Genomic DNA, 15,912 nt, shown 5'->3' with positions numbered 1-15,912 from the left:
CCATATTTTGAAGTGAAGAATCCTTACCCGTTCTAAAAGAGATATGCATATTCAGGGGAAGTACGTTTTTGTATCTGAATATGTAACTTAAAATATCTTCTGCACAGATTAATTTTTCGAAGCTATGCCGACAAGGGAAATAAAAAAATATATAGTTTAGGTGCATTACACTTGAAGGAATGCAATAATTTTAAACTGTATATATAGTAAGAATTATCTGAGCCTTAGAACAGAAAAATGACTTAGATATTTTAAAAGTTATTAAACGTTCTGAAGAATCGATAATTCGGCAAAATTTTTTCACCAAGATGAAAATTATCAAAATAACTGCTGTATTCTTAGCTTTTGTAAATTTTTATGAGCTTGGGTAATGCAGCATTGGTATAAGCTTTTAAACTTTGAACAATTAGACCACAAATGCTTTTCATTTTCCCAAAACTATGGCTTTTCTCCATACTGTTGTTTTGCGCCATTTTCAAAATATGCGCAGTCAGCTCTGGCTTTAGAAAGGCTTAACTTGACCTAACAGTCATATGCGTAACAGTTGCAAACTCACAACAATTATAAAAATAGCATATTATTCGCAAAAAAGCATCATTTCATACTACGACGGAGCCTTTAAAAAACGGCCTTAATTAATATATTTGAGATTAGGCCCAGAAAACATTAAGATTGACTTACAGTACGTGCAATTCCTATCTAAAGTAATTCAATGAGCTCTCTTCTTTATTTTGAGTACTGTACCTTATGACGCCTGGCGTAAATTTTAATATGCAACACGCATAGCAAGTAAACGCTTAACAAACTTAAACAATTACAATTGAAATATCTGCAACTATTCTTTTCACAATTTTTAAGGTCAATGTTGTTCGGCGGTGGAATTGGGCCGCCATGTACTGGCTAACTCCTACTTCACAAAACGCTTATTGTGAAGTACAGATTGTCCAAAGCTCAGTCCCCGTTCTTCAATCAGATTTTGGAAGGATCTGTCAGGGTGCTGTTACTGTTGTGAATGTCGTATCATCGGGTCTCATTGGTTTAGAAAACCACGTCTTCCAACCATTCTACAAGCTTACTGAACTGGACTTGTCCAGCAACCGTCTTCAGGACCTGAGAAGATCACTATTTGCTTATCCAGCCAGAATGTTAGAAATTATTAATTTGGCGTAAGTGTGCACTTTTGCTATTTGTTTGCAAATTTTTTTAACTTGTATGCTTATTTTTATTTTCATTTTTCTGCATGCGAAATTTTTTTGTAACTGTGTTTCATTATTTTTTATTTATTTGTTTATTATATTTTACTTGCTTCGTTACAGTTATTTTTATTCATCTTTGCTTTTTTTACTTTCCTTATCTTTTCGAATTTTCATTTTGTATTATTTTTTTAAAATCTGTATGCATATTAACTTGCTTTTTTTTGTTTATGGACAGATTTTAAGTTAGTTCTATTTCTTTGCATTTTGATTTTTTTTTCTATACAGACGTTTATTTTTCTTCACTTTCCTTTGTTGTAGCAACTTGGGTTTCGTTTGTTAAAAATTTTTTTATTTGTGATTTTTAGCAACCTTTTTTACTCTAACTTTTTCTGTTCAAGATTTTTAACTACTATTTATATAATCACTATCTGTATAAATCAATACAATATATCTTTGTCATGTTTATATGAATTTACGTACTGCTTTCTAAAATAGTAAAATACAGAACACCAATATTTAAATTTGCTTAAAAGTTGTTGATACAATTTTAGTGCGTTTAATTAGTCAATATAAGTAAAGTATTATAGATTGTTTAAATACAGCAACTTAACTATGATTAACATTGTAAAAATATAGTAATTAAAGCATATTATTCTTAATTAACAGGCAATAAAGTAAACTCCTGTACTATTTCTTCCCCTCTGTCCTTTTTATTTCTTACACAATACTAAATGAAAAATATTCAAGCACAATAAATTAAACACATTTTTTGCTTGATATAAATATAAATTATTTGTTTAAATTCATGCAAAAGCTCATACGCTTGTAAAAGAAAAAACTAGGTTAATTAATTAATTCTTTTGTGACTTATTTTATTTGTAAGAATCTGACAGGGAGAACTGCTGTAATGAGTGTTGGAATGATTTTATGGAATACTGATATAATGAAAGGTTAATTAAAAGTTAAGGGATATAATGGTAGGCAATAATGAAAACTTGAAATTCTCACGTATGACTCAAAATTAAATTTTTTTTCTGCTTCATTTTCCTGTTTTCTTTTCCATTTTTCTTAATTATCTTATTGTCTAATAAGTACTTGTAATTGATACTTATCAAGCACTTACTTAAAGTCAGAAATTGTATTGAACAAATAATATTACATTGAATAAATTTGTTTTGCTTTGGAGGATGACAATTAAATTATAAAAGTTGGGACAAATAATTTTTTCCCGAGGATATGACTAACAACCATTTATATAACTTTTTCTTTTATTTAATTTTAAGTTCCATAAAATCAATTTAATACAAATTTATATATTCTTACAAACGAATTCCGGAATATTTAAGTGAGTTGCCAGCTATGGAAGTGAAAAAGCAAACGCAATCATTATAATTAAAATGGAAATTAAGTAAGATTAAACTTATTTCCTTTGGGATAACTTGAAAACAATTATTTTTGAATTTAATATTTATAAGAGGTCATTTTCAAATTTTATTAAAAAAATACGAGCGAAATTTTATTTTTACTCTCGTTTTCTTCATATTAAGGTCGAACTCCGTGATTAATTAAAAGTATTTATATTTTCAATAATAATAAAAAATTACATTTATGTACCTTGGCTGTTAAGAAATTAAAAGTAATGCTCGTTAAAATGGACTTATTGGAAAATCTCTTAAGCATTAAGTGGTACTTTAACTTGAATCTGTAAATAATTTTTAACGCTTCTTTACTATCACAATGATGGAGTTAGTCAAAATATTATTCTTTGAAAAAAATATTTTGATTTAAATTTTAATGAAATCCTCTTGTTAAATATGAATAAAATCAATTTTTCGAAGATATTTTGAAATTCCGTCTCTTCTGTTTACAGAATAGTTTTTGAGAACAATTTTTTTTCTTTTTCTTTGTTTCTATGGTTTTAATGTTGTGAGACTTATAATAAAAGATATTAAAAAATATTTTCTCCCGAATGCTTTTATATAAAACGTGATAGAGAACTGCACGCAAATTCTGCTGTCTTCGTTCAAAAAAATTAATTATGCTGGACAACTTCTTGTTTGAATATTTTTAAAGATTCAGCAAGTATTCTAGAAATAACTTTAAATTAGAAAAGAAAATTTAATAGAGAGATTTCGCATTTTTACATAGCATCCAAAATGAAATAAAACTTTTTGGTTGTCAGAAGATATTTATTAGAAGATCCATTAGCACTAGAACTCATGCCGGCATTAAATCAAAGGAAACGAAAAAAATGATCAATTAAGCCTGGGACAAATTTTGCCACGTTTAAAAGATGAAGAATAAAGAAAATAAATTTTGCAGTACAACAAAAAAAAAAAGCAAAAACAAGAAGCGTTAAATATTTAGTCAACAAGTTACACACTTGCCAACATTTACGATTTTTACGAACGATATTTTCTTGTGGTAGTCAACTTTATGCTATAATATATTACACATATACAACTCCAAGTTCGAAAATGTTGATTTAAAATTATTTTAAGCACCACAACATAAAGAATTTCAAATATTTAAGAAACCTGTAAATTCGGTGTTATATGTGCAAACGCCGGAGAAAATTTTAAAAAAATGTTTTCTTCAAAGGAACAACAATATCCGGTCATTGCCCAATGATATGTTCTCTCAAATGCCTGCCTTACAGAGTGTCAATTTAAGGGGAAATCCAATAACTAATATTGATGAAAGAACATTCAGGCCTATTTTCCGTACAGTTGAGATTGTTGGACTTGAAAGTAAGTAGCTATACTATATTTTATAACAGAAATGTTAAACACGATTAATGTCATAATTCTAAATATAACTATATTTTTAAAATTTTCGTACAAATTAAATATTTAATTATTCCAGATTTTGCATGCCCTTTAAAATATAATTTTTTGCCACATTATAAGTTTTAGAACCAACCCATTTTAAATTCTACAATCATAAATATTTAGTTAGTAACATGTTAAAGTGATAATGCCAAAAATTATATATTTTAATAAATCTTGCTAAGCTTCTCCTGTTTACAGAGTGTTACAAGAACGATACTACATTTCTAGTCTTAGAACATTATTGTAACTCTCTAATCAAACATATCCAGTTACGTGTTAAGTTAAAATTCCAAATATCATGTTTTTATATTACTCTCGATGCTTGTGTTATTGTCACAAGTACCCTTATTTCCATGAAACTTAGCACATCAAAAAATAGTGGTGGGCCCGTAACAAAACTTGGCATAGTCTGTAGTCAGCTCAGGGGGTAGCCTGCCACTGATTCCACTGAAAGAAAGTTTTGGGACCTAGAGACAAGAGAGAGGTAGACGACCGTTTGGACATTGACCGCACTTTCACTACGGGGCCCCGTGTCTGTCTGTAACATCGCAAGACGTCCAGCTGAAGGACATTTGCCATAGCGCTACCCATTACGAGTGCTACCATAGACACCGACCCACAATTGTTTCTAATTGGAATGGATTCACACTCGAGGACATTGGACTGCAACGGAATTTAACCAGGCAACCGAATTTTATGGCAATGACTGTATATTACTCCTGTGCAAGTTTTAGAACCAATGATATTGTAACTCTTTGACCAAAATTATTCACTAGCAAGACGATTACCATACTCTTTTTTAATATAGCTAAGCTTCCCTGGCCTGCCCTTTGTTACTATTCTATTATCACAATACGATACGGCACACTGGAAAAGCTTCTATAGTTTAGTGTGTTCCCTCATAACATAAAAATTACGTATACTAAAGATATATAAAATGATTTTATATTGTATAAAATTTCTTGTATTAAACTTTGAAAATTATTAGTGCTATTAAACATGCCGTTTTAAAAAATTCTAAAAAAAGTGAAATATGATTAAAATAATTCTTAATAGGGTAATCTAACGGCAATAACTGATTTAATAAACGTTATTTATTTTATTTTGTGTTGTTTTAACATTTTCATGTTTAATTTTTTATTGCTATTGACTAACTTATTGCAAGAAGTCATAAATATTCAAAAATGATCATAAAATGAAAAATAATATCCTTTAAATCTTTGAGAACAAGCTTTATTTAAGCATTTAAAAAACAAAAGAAATATAAATCGTTTTCGGTATTTTTAAATTTAATAAAAAAAGAAAGTAATAATTAAAAAAATATGTAACTTGGAATTAAATTTAAATGTAAATAGGTACATTATAAAGATAGAAAAGGTTTCAATATTTTTACTCGTATTAAAATCAAATGAGTGCTTTTAGTCCACAGTCAAATTCCTTGATTTTAAAAATCTCTGTTCATCATGTTTACTTATTATTGGAGCAAATTTAAAATTCCATAATTCAATGCAAATTTTACAGCAATTTATAAAGAAAGAAAAAAAACCTTTAGCGAATTCTCTAGAAAGGAAAAATATCGTTTGAAATCCATAAAAAATAGCTGAAAAAATCTGAAAAAAAATTACCAAAAAAGTAGGAATAATGCCCTAATCAAGAAATAAATGTTTAAAAATTCATTCATCATCACCATCCTAGCCCAGCCTAATTATTGAAATTATGCTCCTAATTGTTTCAAAATCTACCCATACATTGGATTATTTTGAAACACTCATCGCTTTTCTTAAATTCTCTTTTACGTGTTCTTTAAATATTAATAGCAGTTCATATTGTTAATAGCTATAACTAGTCTTTATAAAATGGTTCGAATGAATATCATTTGAATAAGCAAAAAGGAAAGAAAAATACTTAAATGAAGTTATACTTAAAATTTATGAAACAAAGCATGTTGATATAGTTTTTATATCCAGTTAATAATTTAGTTATTTATGAAGAAAGTTGATTTAAATAAGTTAACTTGTCTGTTATAAGTTTTAGTTTTTGTTTAGAATTGAAGAATATTATAAGAATTTTTAACATCAAAAGCACAAAAGGCTTTTCAAACCCTTATTATTCAAGAAGACAATATCAATATTTTTATTTTAGAAAACACAATTGATAAAATTGAAATATTTTACATTATATAAGCAGCTAATTTTTTTTTTCATTATTCAACATAATGTGCAGTTGACACGCCTTTTACTCTTTGATAAAATGCCCAAAGCTTCATCAATTTCAAGATTATAAATAGGTTACGCAGATTAGAAAAACGCAAAGTTTGACTTTGAAGCACTTCAAGTAATTTATGAAAATAAAACTCATAGTTTATGTTCCTCTAAGGAAGTTTAAATAAACTGTAAAGATATACTAATGATATAAAGTAGTTATTTTTCAAATAGTTTGTGATCTGTTTTAATAATTAGGTTCTTTTTAATATAACCTGAATTAATTCATTTACTTGGTTAAACTTGGTTAAAGGAACTTAACTTGGTTAAACGTAACTTGTTTAAAAGATGTAGCAGAAAAAAATACAAAAGGTCTAAAGTGATGAAACTTATTTTTCTAATAACAAAACTTTTTTTTTGAATACTAATTTTATCATTTAATTATTTTTCTTTTCGGGTACATTGAAAGCCTATAATTTAAGCAGGTAACAGATAAGTCAGTTTAAAAATTTGTCTAGTCCTGCTTGACAATTACAATAAATTTTTTTAATTAGGAATTTTTTTATAGGGTTTTCAACATTTTTGTATTTTGAACTTTAAAAATCAATCGATTTCGATTTTAGTAAATTTTTTTAAGCTAGTTATAAAAAAGTCATTTGGTTCAAAATTCCCCCCTTTTTTTTGCTGTTCTAAATAATCTTAAGTTTCGATATCAGCAATCTATAAAAATTAAAAAAAACTTATTTTTCAATCGAGAAAATCAATAATTGAAATGAATTATTAATAACAAACAATGAGCAAATATATTTTTTTTATCTTTGAAATTTACTAATGATAGCATTTTATCAAAGAGATTAATAAATATGGAATTCAAAAAATTTGCAATCGGAATTATCAGTTTAATTCAGCTGCTTAAAAAGAGCCATAATCTCACAGCACGATTCTAAAATTGAAATTATAAAAAAAAAATCTCGTAATTATTGTGAAATATCGTCTACAATTTGTAAAATGTCGCATTCACCTACTAAGTGAATAAATTGCAGAGTAAGGCTCAACTTTTTTCCCTAAAATATAGATTAATTCTTGTTCATGCCAACGTTTACTATAGATAAGCGAAAAAGAAACGAATGATGTAGTTGTTGACATAGTTAAATGAGCCGATAAGAACCTTAATGATGGCAATATAAGCTAAAACACTAATGGTTACTCATAGAAAAGAAATTGCAAATATTTCTTTTTACTGAATATTGATATTGTTATTAGTTTGAGTATGTAGAAAACTCTGTAAGTAAATTTACAGAATATGTCATTCGATATTTGCGCATAATATGTATTTGAAAAAGTAGTTCTTTTCCTTAAAAAAAAAATGTTTGTTGCGTAAGTTCATCTGAACGTTTGCATCAAAATTTGTAAGCCTTTTAAAATATACTTAATGTACTACGTATTAAATTGTATTAAACTTATTAAAATTATAAAATTAATTAATGCTTATCAATTAGCTAATACTTATAAAATTTAGTATTTATTAATTAATCAATACTTATTAATTAGTACTTAATAAATTAGTCCATAAATCATCTATTGTTTGAAAAATCAAAGAAATCGATAGGAGATAGAAATGTATGGTTTGCTGAATTCTGCTAAAGAAACTAAATTCGTACTCCCACATTTTCAAAATTTGTAACAAAGTTTGTCAGCAGATGGCGCTTCGGAAAAAATTATGCATTTTTTTTTTTTAAAGGCCACTATTTAAAAGAATTATATGACGCTGAGTGAAGTCGAAGTGAACTAATCCAGTTCTAATATGACATGAAGCAAACAAAGTTGTATTGTTAACTTTGAAACTATCAGTGCCATGTCTTAGACATTTTGAAACGAATTTTAAAACATGATTGAAACAACCACAAGTTTGCTAAGCAGAGCGCAGGAGACCAAGCATTCTCTCATATCCTTTCTTTGATTTTTCAAATCAATCATTTTTGATTGATTTGAACTAATGCAAAACCTCATTTAATGCTTTCAGAATAAAAGAAAAATCATTCTTAAGAAATATGTTATGTAATTTAAAATTAAACATTCTTTTTAATAAAACATTTTAGTGATTCCTTAAAGCAATAAAATTGTTCTCTACAAATTTTCATTTAACGATACGAGGGATAAATTTTGTCATTTTTGGATTAAATAATACAAAACCTCATTTTGTGCTTTTGGAATTTAAAAAAATCTTTCTTAGAAAATATGTTCCGAAATTTAAAAACATATTTTCTTTTTAATAAAACATTTTAGCAATTTCCTGAGACAATGACAGTGATTTGTACGAATTGTCGTTTAATGATACAAGGTTTCATTTGCAAAGCTTAGTTTAACAAAGATAAACAAATTTCTTTAAAATTGGAAATGGTAAGATAGGAATTAACTTAAAAAAACGATCCAATTAAATTGCAAAGCAATCAAGCACTCGCCTCTCCTTAAGGTAATTTCAAGTTCGAGTTTCGGTAGCCAAGGAGAAGAAAGCATTTGAAAATCTCCCACGGTTTGTCATGGTTATGGATTTTAACCATTAACAATTTCCGTCAACACTGCTGTCGAGAAGCAACATACGAATGAATCAGCTGCTTTCGAATTAAACCTTTCAAATGCTTTCTTCTCCTTGTATTAAAAATATTTTTTAATTTTTAGAAAAAAAGCCCTCTATAACCTAGGAGTTCCTTTGTCTTGTAGGTTGTACTGCAAATTACAAGGCTAGGAAGTTGACCATTGATATTGTCAAATCCTTTATTCCTTTATAATCAAGTCTATTCTTATGCTCCAAATTTAAAATTCAACGCTGGCGATGAAATTAAATAAAACTGATGTGCAATGGCAAATATTTGCTTTCAATACAATAAAATAGTTAAATCTGACATTATTTAGGCTTGTAAGATTGGTGAATGTACTTCAATTCTTATACTTTGAAAATTAGAATTGCTATTACTTTTTTTTAACGTTATTATACATTACAGGTTTACCATTAACATGTGATTGTAAAGCTCGATGGATGAAGGAGCCAGCACAACTTTGTGGAGCAAACGTGTTTGGACTTGCTGAAGCTATATGCAATGGCCCAACTCCATTTAAAGGATATAGTTTCTTCAACGATACATTACCAAAAGATCTCGTTTGCTAATCTTTAATACTATAATTTTGGCTATTTGTGAAGATTTATTACGGTTCAGTTACTGGTTTTAATTAAATGATTAAAGGTCTTATAAACATTTCATTATTGTATTTTGTTAAAGGTTGAGACTGATTTCTCTAGTATGTGTAATAAAAATTTATGTTATCTAATATTAATTTTTTTCCATTTCTTTATTTTAGTATTCATTGAATTATAGCCTTCATATCAAAAATTTATTTGTTAAGAAGTTTAGTGCACTGCAAAAAATTCCGGATTAAATACAATAAAAAAAAAGGTACTTTTAATCTTAAAATTAATTTTTAGTGTAACCTTTGACGGAGAACATTTGGTGTACCGTAATTTTTACGGTAATGTTTATTGTAAAATCACTGAATTAATGCATTTTACAGCAACAGTTGCAGTATCAAATTATGGATTTTGCTGTAAAATGGAATTTACGGATAATGGATGCCAATACTGTTTACCGTGACTCGATCCAGTATTCTTTACAGTGTGGTCTTGCATATTCTAGTGTTGCATGCGTCACGTACAATAGCTGTTACTTAATGTTTGCATAAATTAAAACTGTAATTTTTTTATGCACTGAATATCTACAGAAAATCACAAGTTATGAATTTTTTTTTCAAATTCATTCATGTTATCAAATTTGAAAACTCTAAATTAAGAATCACTGTCTACTCAGTTGTATCGGGATGATACTGTGCTCACTTATAAGACATTTTCTGAAGACCTATTTTTATTAATTGTATTTTAATGTTATTACGATGTTTAAAAAACAGAAATTTGAAGTATTTTCTTAAAGTGTGCAAAATTCTTCAATTTTTATGGCTAATTTCTTTTCTGAAAGAATCCAAATTCATTATTTAAAAAAATAAAAGTATGCATCCCTTACACAGCGTATAGAGCTAAAATTTTGAACTTGTACTTTTTTTCAAAAAATAAATTAATGAATTCTGTTAGTTAAACGAGACAATTTAATTAACGCATTTTTTACAATATATAAACTGTGGCAAATGCTTTGCCGTGGTTTTAGTAATGTTATAATATGAATGTATCAATTATTTCTAAATCTGTCATTAGTTTGTCATGTAGGAGTATCTTTTAATGTCCAGGGCGTGACAGTTCACGAGAAAACAACATTAACCATACTTTTTGCTTATAGAAGGCTTTTGTAAGTTAGTTACAAAAAATTGAAGCATTTTAGCGATAAAAATTATTTTTATGATATTGCATTCATTGAAGATATGAAAATTTAATTGGTTTTTATGGAATATGGAACAAAAATTACAATAAAAGTTTTCTCAAGAACATATTTTTTCAATAGACTATAGATAAATAAATCTAAAATTTGAATAGTTTTTCACAATTAAGATAGCGGAAATTGTTTTTACAATCCACTGAACGTCATGCAGGGTACAGAAAGTGGCCACTTGTGAATTTCAGGTATACCATTTGCTTAATTGATATTTAATTCATATCTATTCTGAGATAAAATATAATTAAAAAATATCCAGGAGAAAAATAAATCTAATACCAAAATATGGTAAAATTTATAGTGCTCCTCGCTTCATGGGAACACCAAAACGGTCACTAATTTACAGAGAGGCTTTGGTAATCATTTTGGTAAAATTAACAATAAAATATTGTTTTTAATATGTATTAAATTTGGAAAATGTGGAAAAAGTTTGATAATTTTATCAAGATACTTTTGGGCATGGCATAAAAATTATTTATGCCATGCCCAAATTATTATGCCATGCTAAGTTAAATCTACTTTTCAGTTTGGTATTTTACTAAATGTAGGGCGACAGGAGCTATAATTCTGAAAACCACAATTTTAGATAAACAGCTGCCATACGAACGGAAACCGTTACCATGTTAATGGCTTAAAATACGTATATTTTGGTTTTATTACCAGAATTATGGTTTTTTTTCCCCAGAAATATTTTTGTCATACTGTGCGGTAATTGTACCAGAAAATGTTTCTCACCGTTAGCATTATTTTTCATTTGAATGATTTGAAATCAAATAAAGCAATTACTTTCGAGGTAAACAATGAGTGATGGTTATCGAGGGACTTTTCGTAACTGGTAATTAATTTAAATTAGCATTGGATTCGCAATGAACTTCGTTGTTGATCCACCAGATAATGTGTTTTTTTTTCGGAGACATTAAATACCATCTCCACACTTGCTACTTCAATTTGATTCGTATTTTTGTTACTCAAGCTAAATAAGAAAAAATTACTAAAGTATTTTTAAGTACAATATTTGGTACTTCCGCAAAATCTTTTCAAATGATCTTCTTGATATGACATTTTTTCAAATCTTTTTCATACTGAATGACGAGTTCATTTTGCGACACCCTCTTCAATCGTACGAGGTGCTTTATATTTCCGTTAACAGCACCTTTTTACGGACAATGTAGCAAAATAAATCTATCAATAAAATAATTTTATCATGAATTCGTATTTAGACTTTAACGGCAGTAGATTTCTCCACTCCATTAAGACTTTTCCCGTTATATTTTTTATCGAACCAAACTAATTGTATATATTCTACAAAACTAACTATGCAACTAAACGTTCGAAAACTTCATAGTTTAGTAATTTAATGTAAGAAAATATGTCTTTCCACTTGGCTTTAGTATTCGTGTATATTATGTATGTTTTATCACCAACGTTTGCTCTGCAATTGTGCAAAGCAAAACTGTAGTTCCACCTCTGAGAGCATTTTGATATTTACAAAAATAAAAAGGTAAATAATAAATTTAAAACATCTATTTTAGAATCTACATGTAGAACATATTTAATGACATCATTGATAATCTTCTAATATTTTTATAATGTAATATTTGTGCATTAATTTATTATTTATTTTTCATCAAGGTTTATTTGCAGTAGGATCAGATGGTTTGAGTAGCAATTAGACTTCTGACTTGCATTACAATAAATCCATTTTTTTCTTTTATTTTTTGTGCAGCACGCTATATTCACTTTCCATCACGCTAATAACCTCAACCTCTACCTTTTTTATTTTATTAATATGTTAAGTAAGTAATTTCAAATTCCCTTCTTCTATAAAAATCCTATTCTATAATCCATATCCTATTCTTCCCCTATTCTATAAAAATAAAATTTAAGTGTAAATTGTTTTCTCGTGATTGTGAAAGCACACTATATATATATATNATATATATAGTAATTTTTACCGAAGTGTTTTGGTTAAATTAACAATGAAATATGATTTTGTAATATGTGGTAAAATTTGCTACATTTCGAAATTTTATCATGATTTTTAGAGCTTGGCATAAAGACCATTTATTCGGAAAAATTAACTTTTCAGTTTTGTATTTGTCACTAAATGTGTGGTAATAAGAATTATAATTTTGAAAACCAGGGTTTCCAGTTAAACGTTACCATATGAACAGAAAAATTACTAATTGAATGGTTTAAATATCGCAAATTTCGGTTTTACTTACAAGAAATATGTTTTTTTTTTTTAAACCAGAAATGTCCTTACCTTACAATACGGTTAATATTTACCTGATTTATTTTCTTTGTGACGAATAATTTCCTCCAATTTTTTGTGTCAAAATTATATAATTCTGCATAACGCCTTGATGCCCGGTGGATGAGGGATAGTGCTTGGGCCCTTGGTTCGATCCTCGGGCCGGGCAAGGTTGACTCAGCCTTTCATCCCTTCGGTATGTCGAAAAATGAGTATCAAACATGTTTAGGAAATAACACTGGGAGTTCCCCGTTGGGTTGAACACCCAAACATCTGCTCTTGCACCCCAGAGGCCAAAGGTCAAGAAAACTGAGTTGGGAGTTGGGCCTGGCCCTCTATGGGCTGTCGCTTCTGTGGTTAGTTTTATAATACGCGTTTTTGTTTAGGTATATTGATTTTTTTTAATATTTTGTTTTTGTGTAGTTAACAGTAGGATAATAGTAAACAAGAATTTGTTTTTGCGCAATTAACTGCAGGAAAACAACATACCAAAGTTTTGACCTTGTACTAATGGATGCTAATAATAAATCTCATAAAATAAGAGTATTAAAATGTACATTCAAAACTAATGAACCTCTAAATCTATTGTTTTCTATTTTTGGGAAAAATATTCCGTCGAAATACTGAAGAGCATGCAGAGCCTTTCTTTCACACTGATAAAGTAGGAACTTTATTTCCAACCTCCTTTAAAAGATACTATCGATTGATACGCTATCATCAAAAGTGTTTTTCGCTGCAAAACAGCACTGAAAAGAAAGAAATAAAAGAACGAAAGTCAGAAATTTAACCTAAAATCGAAGATGGTAGTTGAAGAAGATTCTTCGTTCTGAAACTCTTTGGACCTCAGAACTTTTTCTACGACGTTTAAGATGCGAACATAAAATGGCTTTTATTATAAAGCAATGAACTGCGTTAAAAGATAAAAATAAATGACAGAAAACGCAATTAATCTTTTCTCAGCTTTATTGGCGCAGAAGAAATGTGATTGTCATCTGTCCCCGAAATTTGCGAATCCTTAGAGTTTTTCAGAAATTTATTTTCATTTGAATTGATATCTTTCTCAATCATTTTGGCATCCAGATGATTTTCAAAGTGTCTTTATTGTTTTCATTATAAATGATCCATCAGTTATCTAGTAAGGCATTTTTGAAAATCACTTATGAACTATTCACTCATAATCATATATATATATATATATATAATTTANTATATATAAATTTTAATATAATGATGATTAAAGTCCACTCACGCTCTATTCACGCATGTTAATTATAAATGTTTGATTTTTTTTAAATCTACTTATGATCTATTCACGCACAACCATTTAAAATATTTGGACATTTATAAATTTACGAAAAATAGCAACCCATAATAAATATTAAGAAACCTGCTTATTTAAAAAAAAATAGATAAATGTATGGGAAAACGTGATGTAACCTGATTACACAATTTTAAATACCAACTGAAAAAATAAATTTTAATAATTGACTTACATACAAAACTCCTTTATTTTGTTTGCTTATTCTTAAAAATAAAAAAAATATATGACAAAACAGCATTGTACATAATCTGTTTTGAGAAAAGGTAAAAAAGTTCATTAAAATTTAAAGGAATGATTATAAAGTAAATTCCTTCATTATGAAATTCTTGCATTGCATTAAGATGATATCTTACTTAGTATGTTTAATGACATTTGCTCAATTAAGGGTGATATTGTTCTATGTAAAAGTACGTACAGTGCGCAAGAAAAATAGACCACCCTGAATAACTTTTGATCTAAAGAGCGGATCTTCACGTTCTAATTCTCAATCGTAATGTTTTGAGGGGGTGACTTCAAATATGCTGAATAATTATTAGAGACGATATAATCGATAAGTTGAGAAATCAGGCACAAAAATGTTTTTTCTCTGAATAAACATATCTTTTTTTCGTGGATTCAGATTTCAGACGACCAATATGTAAGGGGTAGTCACAATCTGGGAAATACGGCCAGGAGTGCTATCCAAAGTTCCGACCCCAAAATGTTTATTTTAATTTTTGCGTATTTTGCTATATCTCAAGAAATTTGCAAGATAAATGAAAAATTTTTGGAAAACAATTATAAAATTCATTCGTCCAGAGATAATTCCATGCAAAAAATAAACTTTAATGAAGATTTATTAGTATTTTATTTAATAATAGTTGAAACATATTTTAATTGTAAAGCATAAATTTTTTTCGCAATTTTGAAGTAGGTTATTTTACATGGGAAAATACAAAATTTAAACGAAATCATTTAAATTATTCAACTGATTTTGCTTAAATTTTGTATTTTGCCATGTAAAATTACCTACTTTAAACTGACCAAAAAATTTTACACCTTACAATTTTTCGACTATTTTTAACTAAAATTAAAAACAAAAACAATAAACATTTACAGAAATTCATTTTTTGCAAAGAATTATCTTTGAACAAATGAATTTTATAAATTGTGTGCAAACTTTTCCGTTCCCTTAAAAAGCTCTCGAGATATGGCGAAATACGGTAAAAGTAAAAGTAAATATTAGAGATACAAACTTTGAATCGGTCTCCTGACCAAACTATGGGAACTATATTTGCCAGATATATTCCAGATATATTTCCCAGACCCACCATATTTTGGTTGTCAGAAATCCGAATCAGTTAAAAAAAGGTGAATTCATTCAGAAAAAGTACGCTCTTGTGCCTGAGTTCGTAACATACAATATCATCTGCACTATCTAATTAGCATATTTGAGGTCACCTCCGCAAAACATTAAGAGTGAGTCCTAGAACGTGAAGATCCGAATATTAGATTAAAAGTTATTCAGAGTGTTAAATTTTTTTGGCGCAATGACCACACATTATAATTTCATTAGAATTATATTTTTAATAAAGTGAATTTGTTTTAAGTGCAGCTAAATCTATTAAAACCCTGAATTCAATGCTTGGAAATTATATTTATGCTTGCAGTATTATATTTTCTTTAAATATTTATGA

At 28.0% G+C, this 15,912-nt stretch overlaps 1 protein-coding gene across 2 annotated transcripts in view; it reads left to right on the top strand.

Moving 5' to 3' along the window:
* Window positions 1–9,561, top strand: part of LOC107438782 (leucine-rich repeat transmembrane protein FLRT3-like) — a 36,736-nt gene extending 27,175 nt beyond the window's left edge. For both annotated transcript variants that reach the window (XM_016051151.3, XM_071183865.1), the window contains exons 4-6: window positions 859–1,166; window positions 3,798–3,946; window positions 9,231–9,561. In XM_016051151.3, coding sequence (XP_015906637.1) covers window positions 859–1,166; window positions 3,798–3,946; window positions 9,231–9,394 — 621 coding nt within the window. In that variant the 3' untranslated portion in view covers window positions 9,395–9,561. The remainder of the gene's footprint in view (window positions 1–858; window positions 1,167–3,797; window positions 3,947–9,230) is intronic.
* The last annotated feature ends 6,351 nt before the right edge of the window (window positions 9,562–15,912 follow it).

The sequence above is a fragment of the Parasteatoda tepidariorum genome, chromosome 1, assembly GCF_043381705.1.
Source record: "Parasteatoda tepidariorum isolate YZ-2023 chromosome 1, CAS_Ptep_4.0, whole genome shotgun sequence".
NCBI lineage: Eukaryota > Metazoa > Arthropoda > Arachnida > Araneae > Theridiidae > Parasteatoda > Parasteatoda tepidariorum.
Note: the sequence above shows the minus strand (reverse complement) of the source record. Positions and strands in the feature narration are given on the sequence as shown.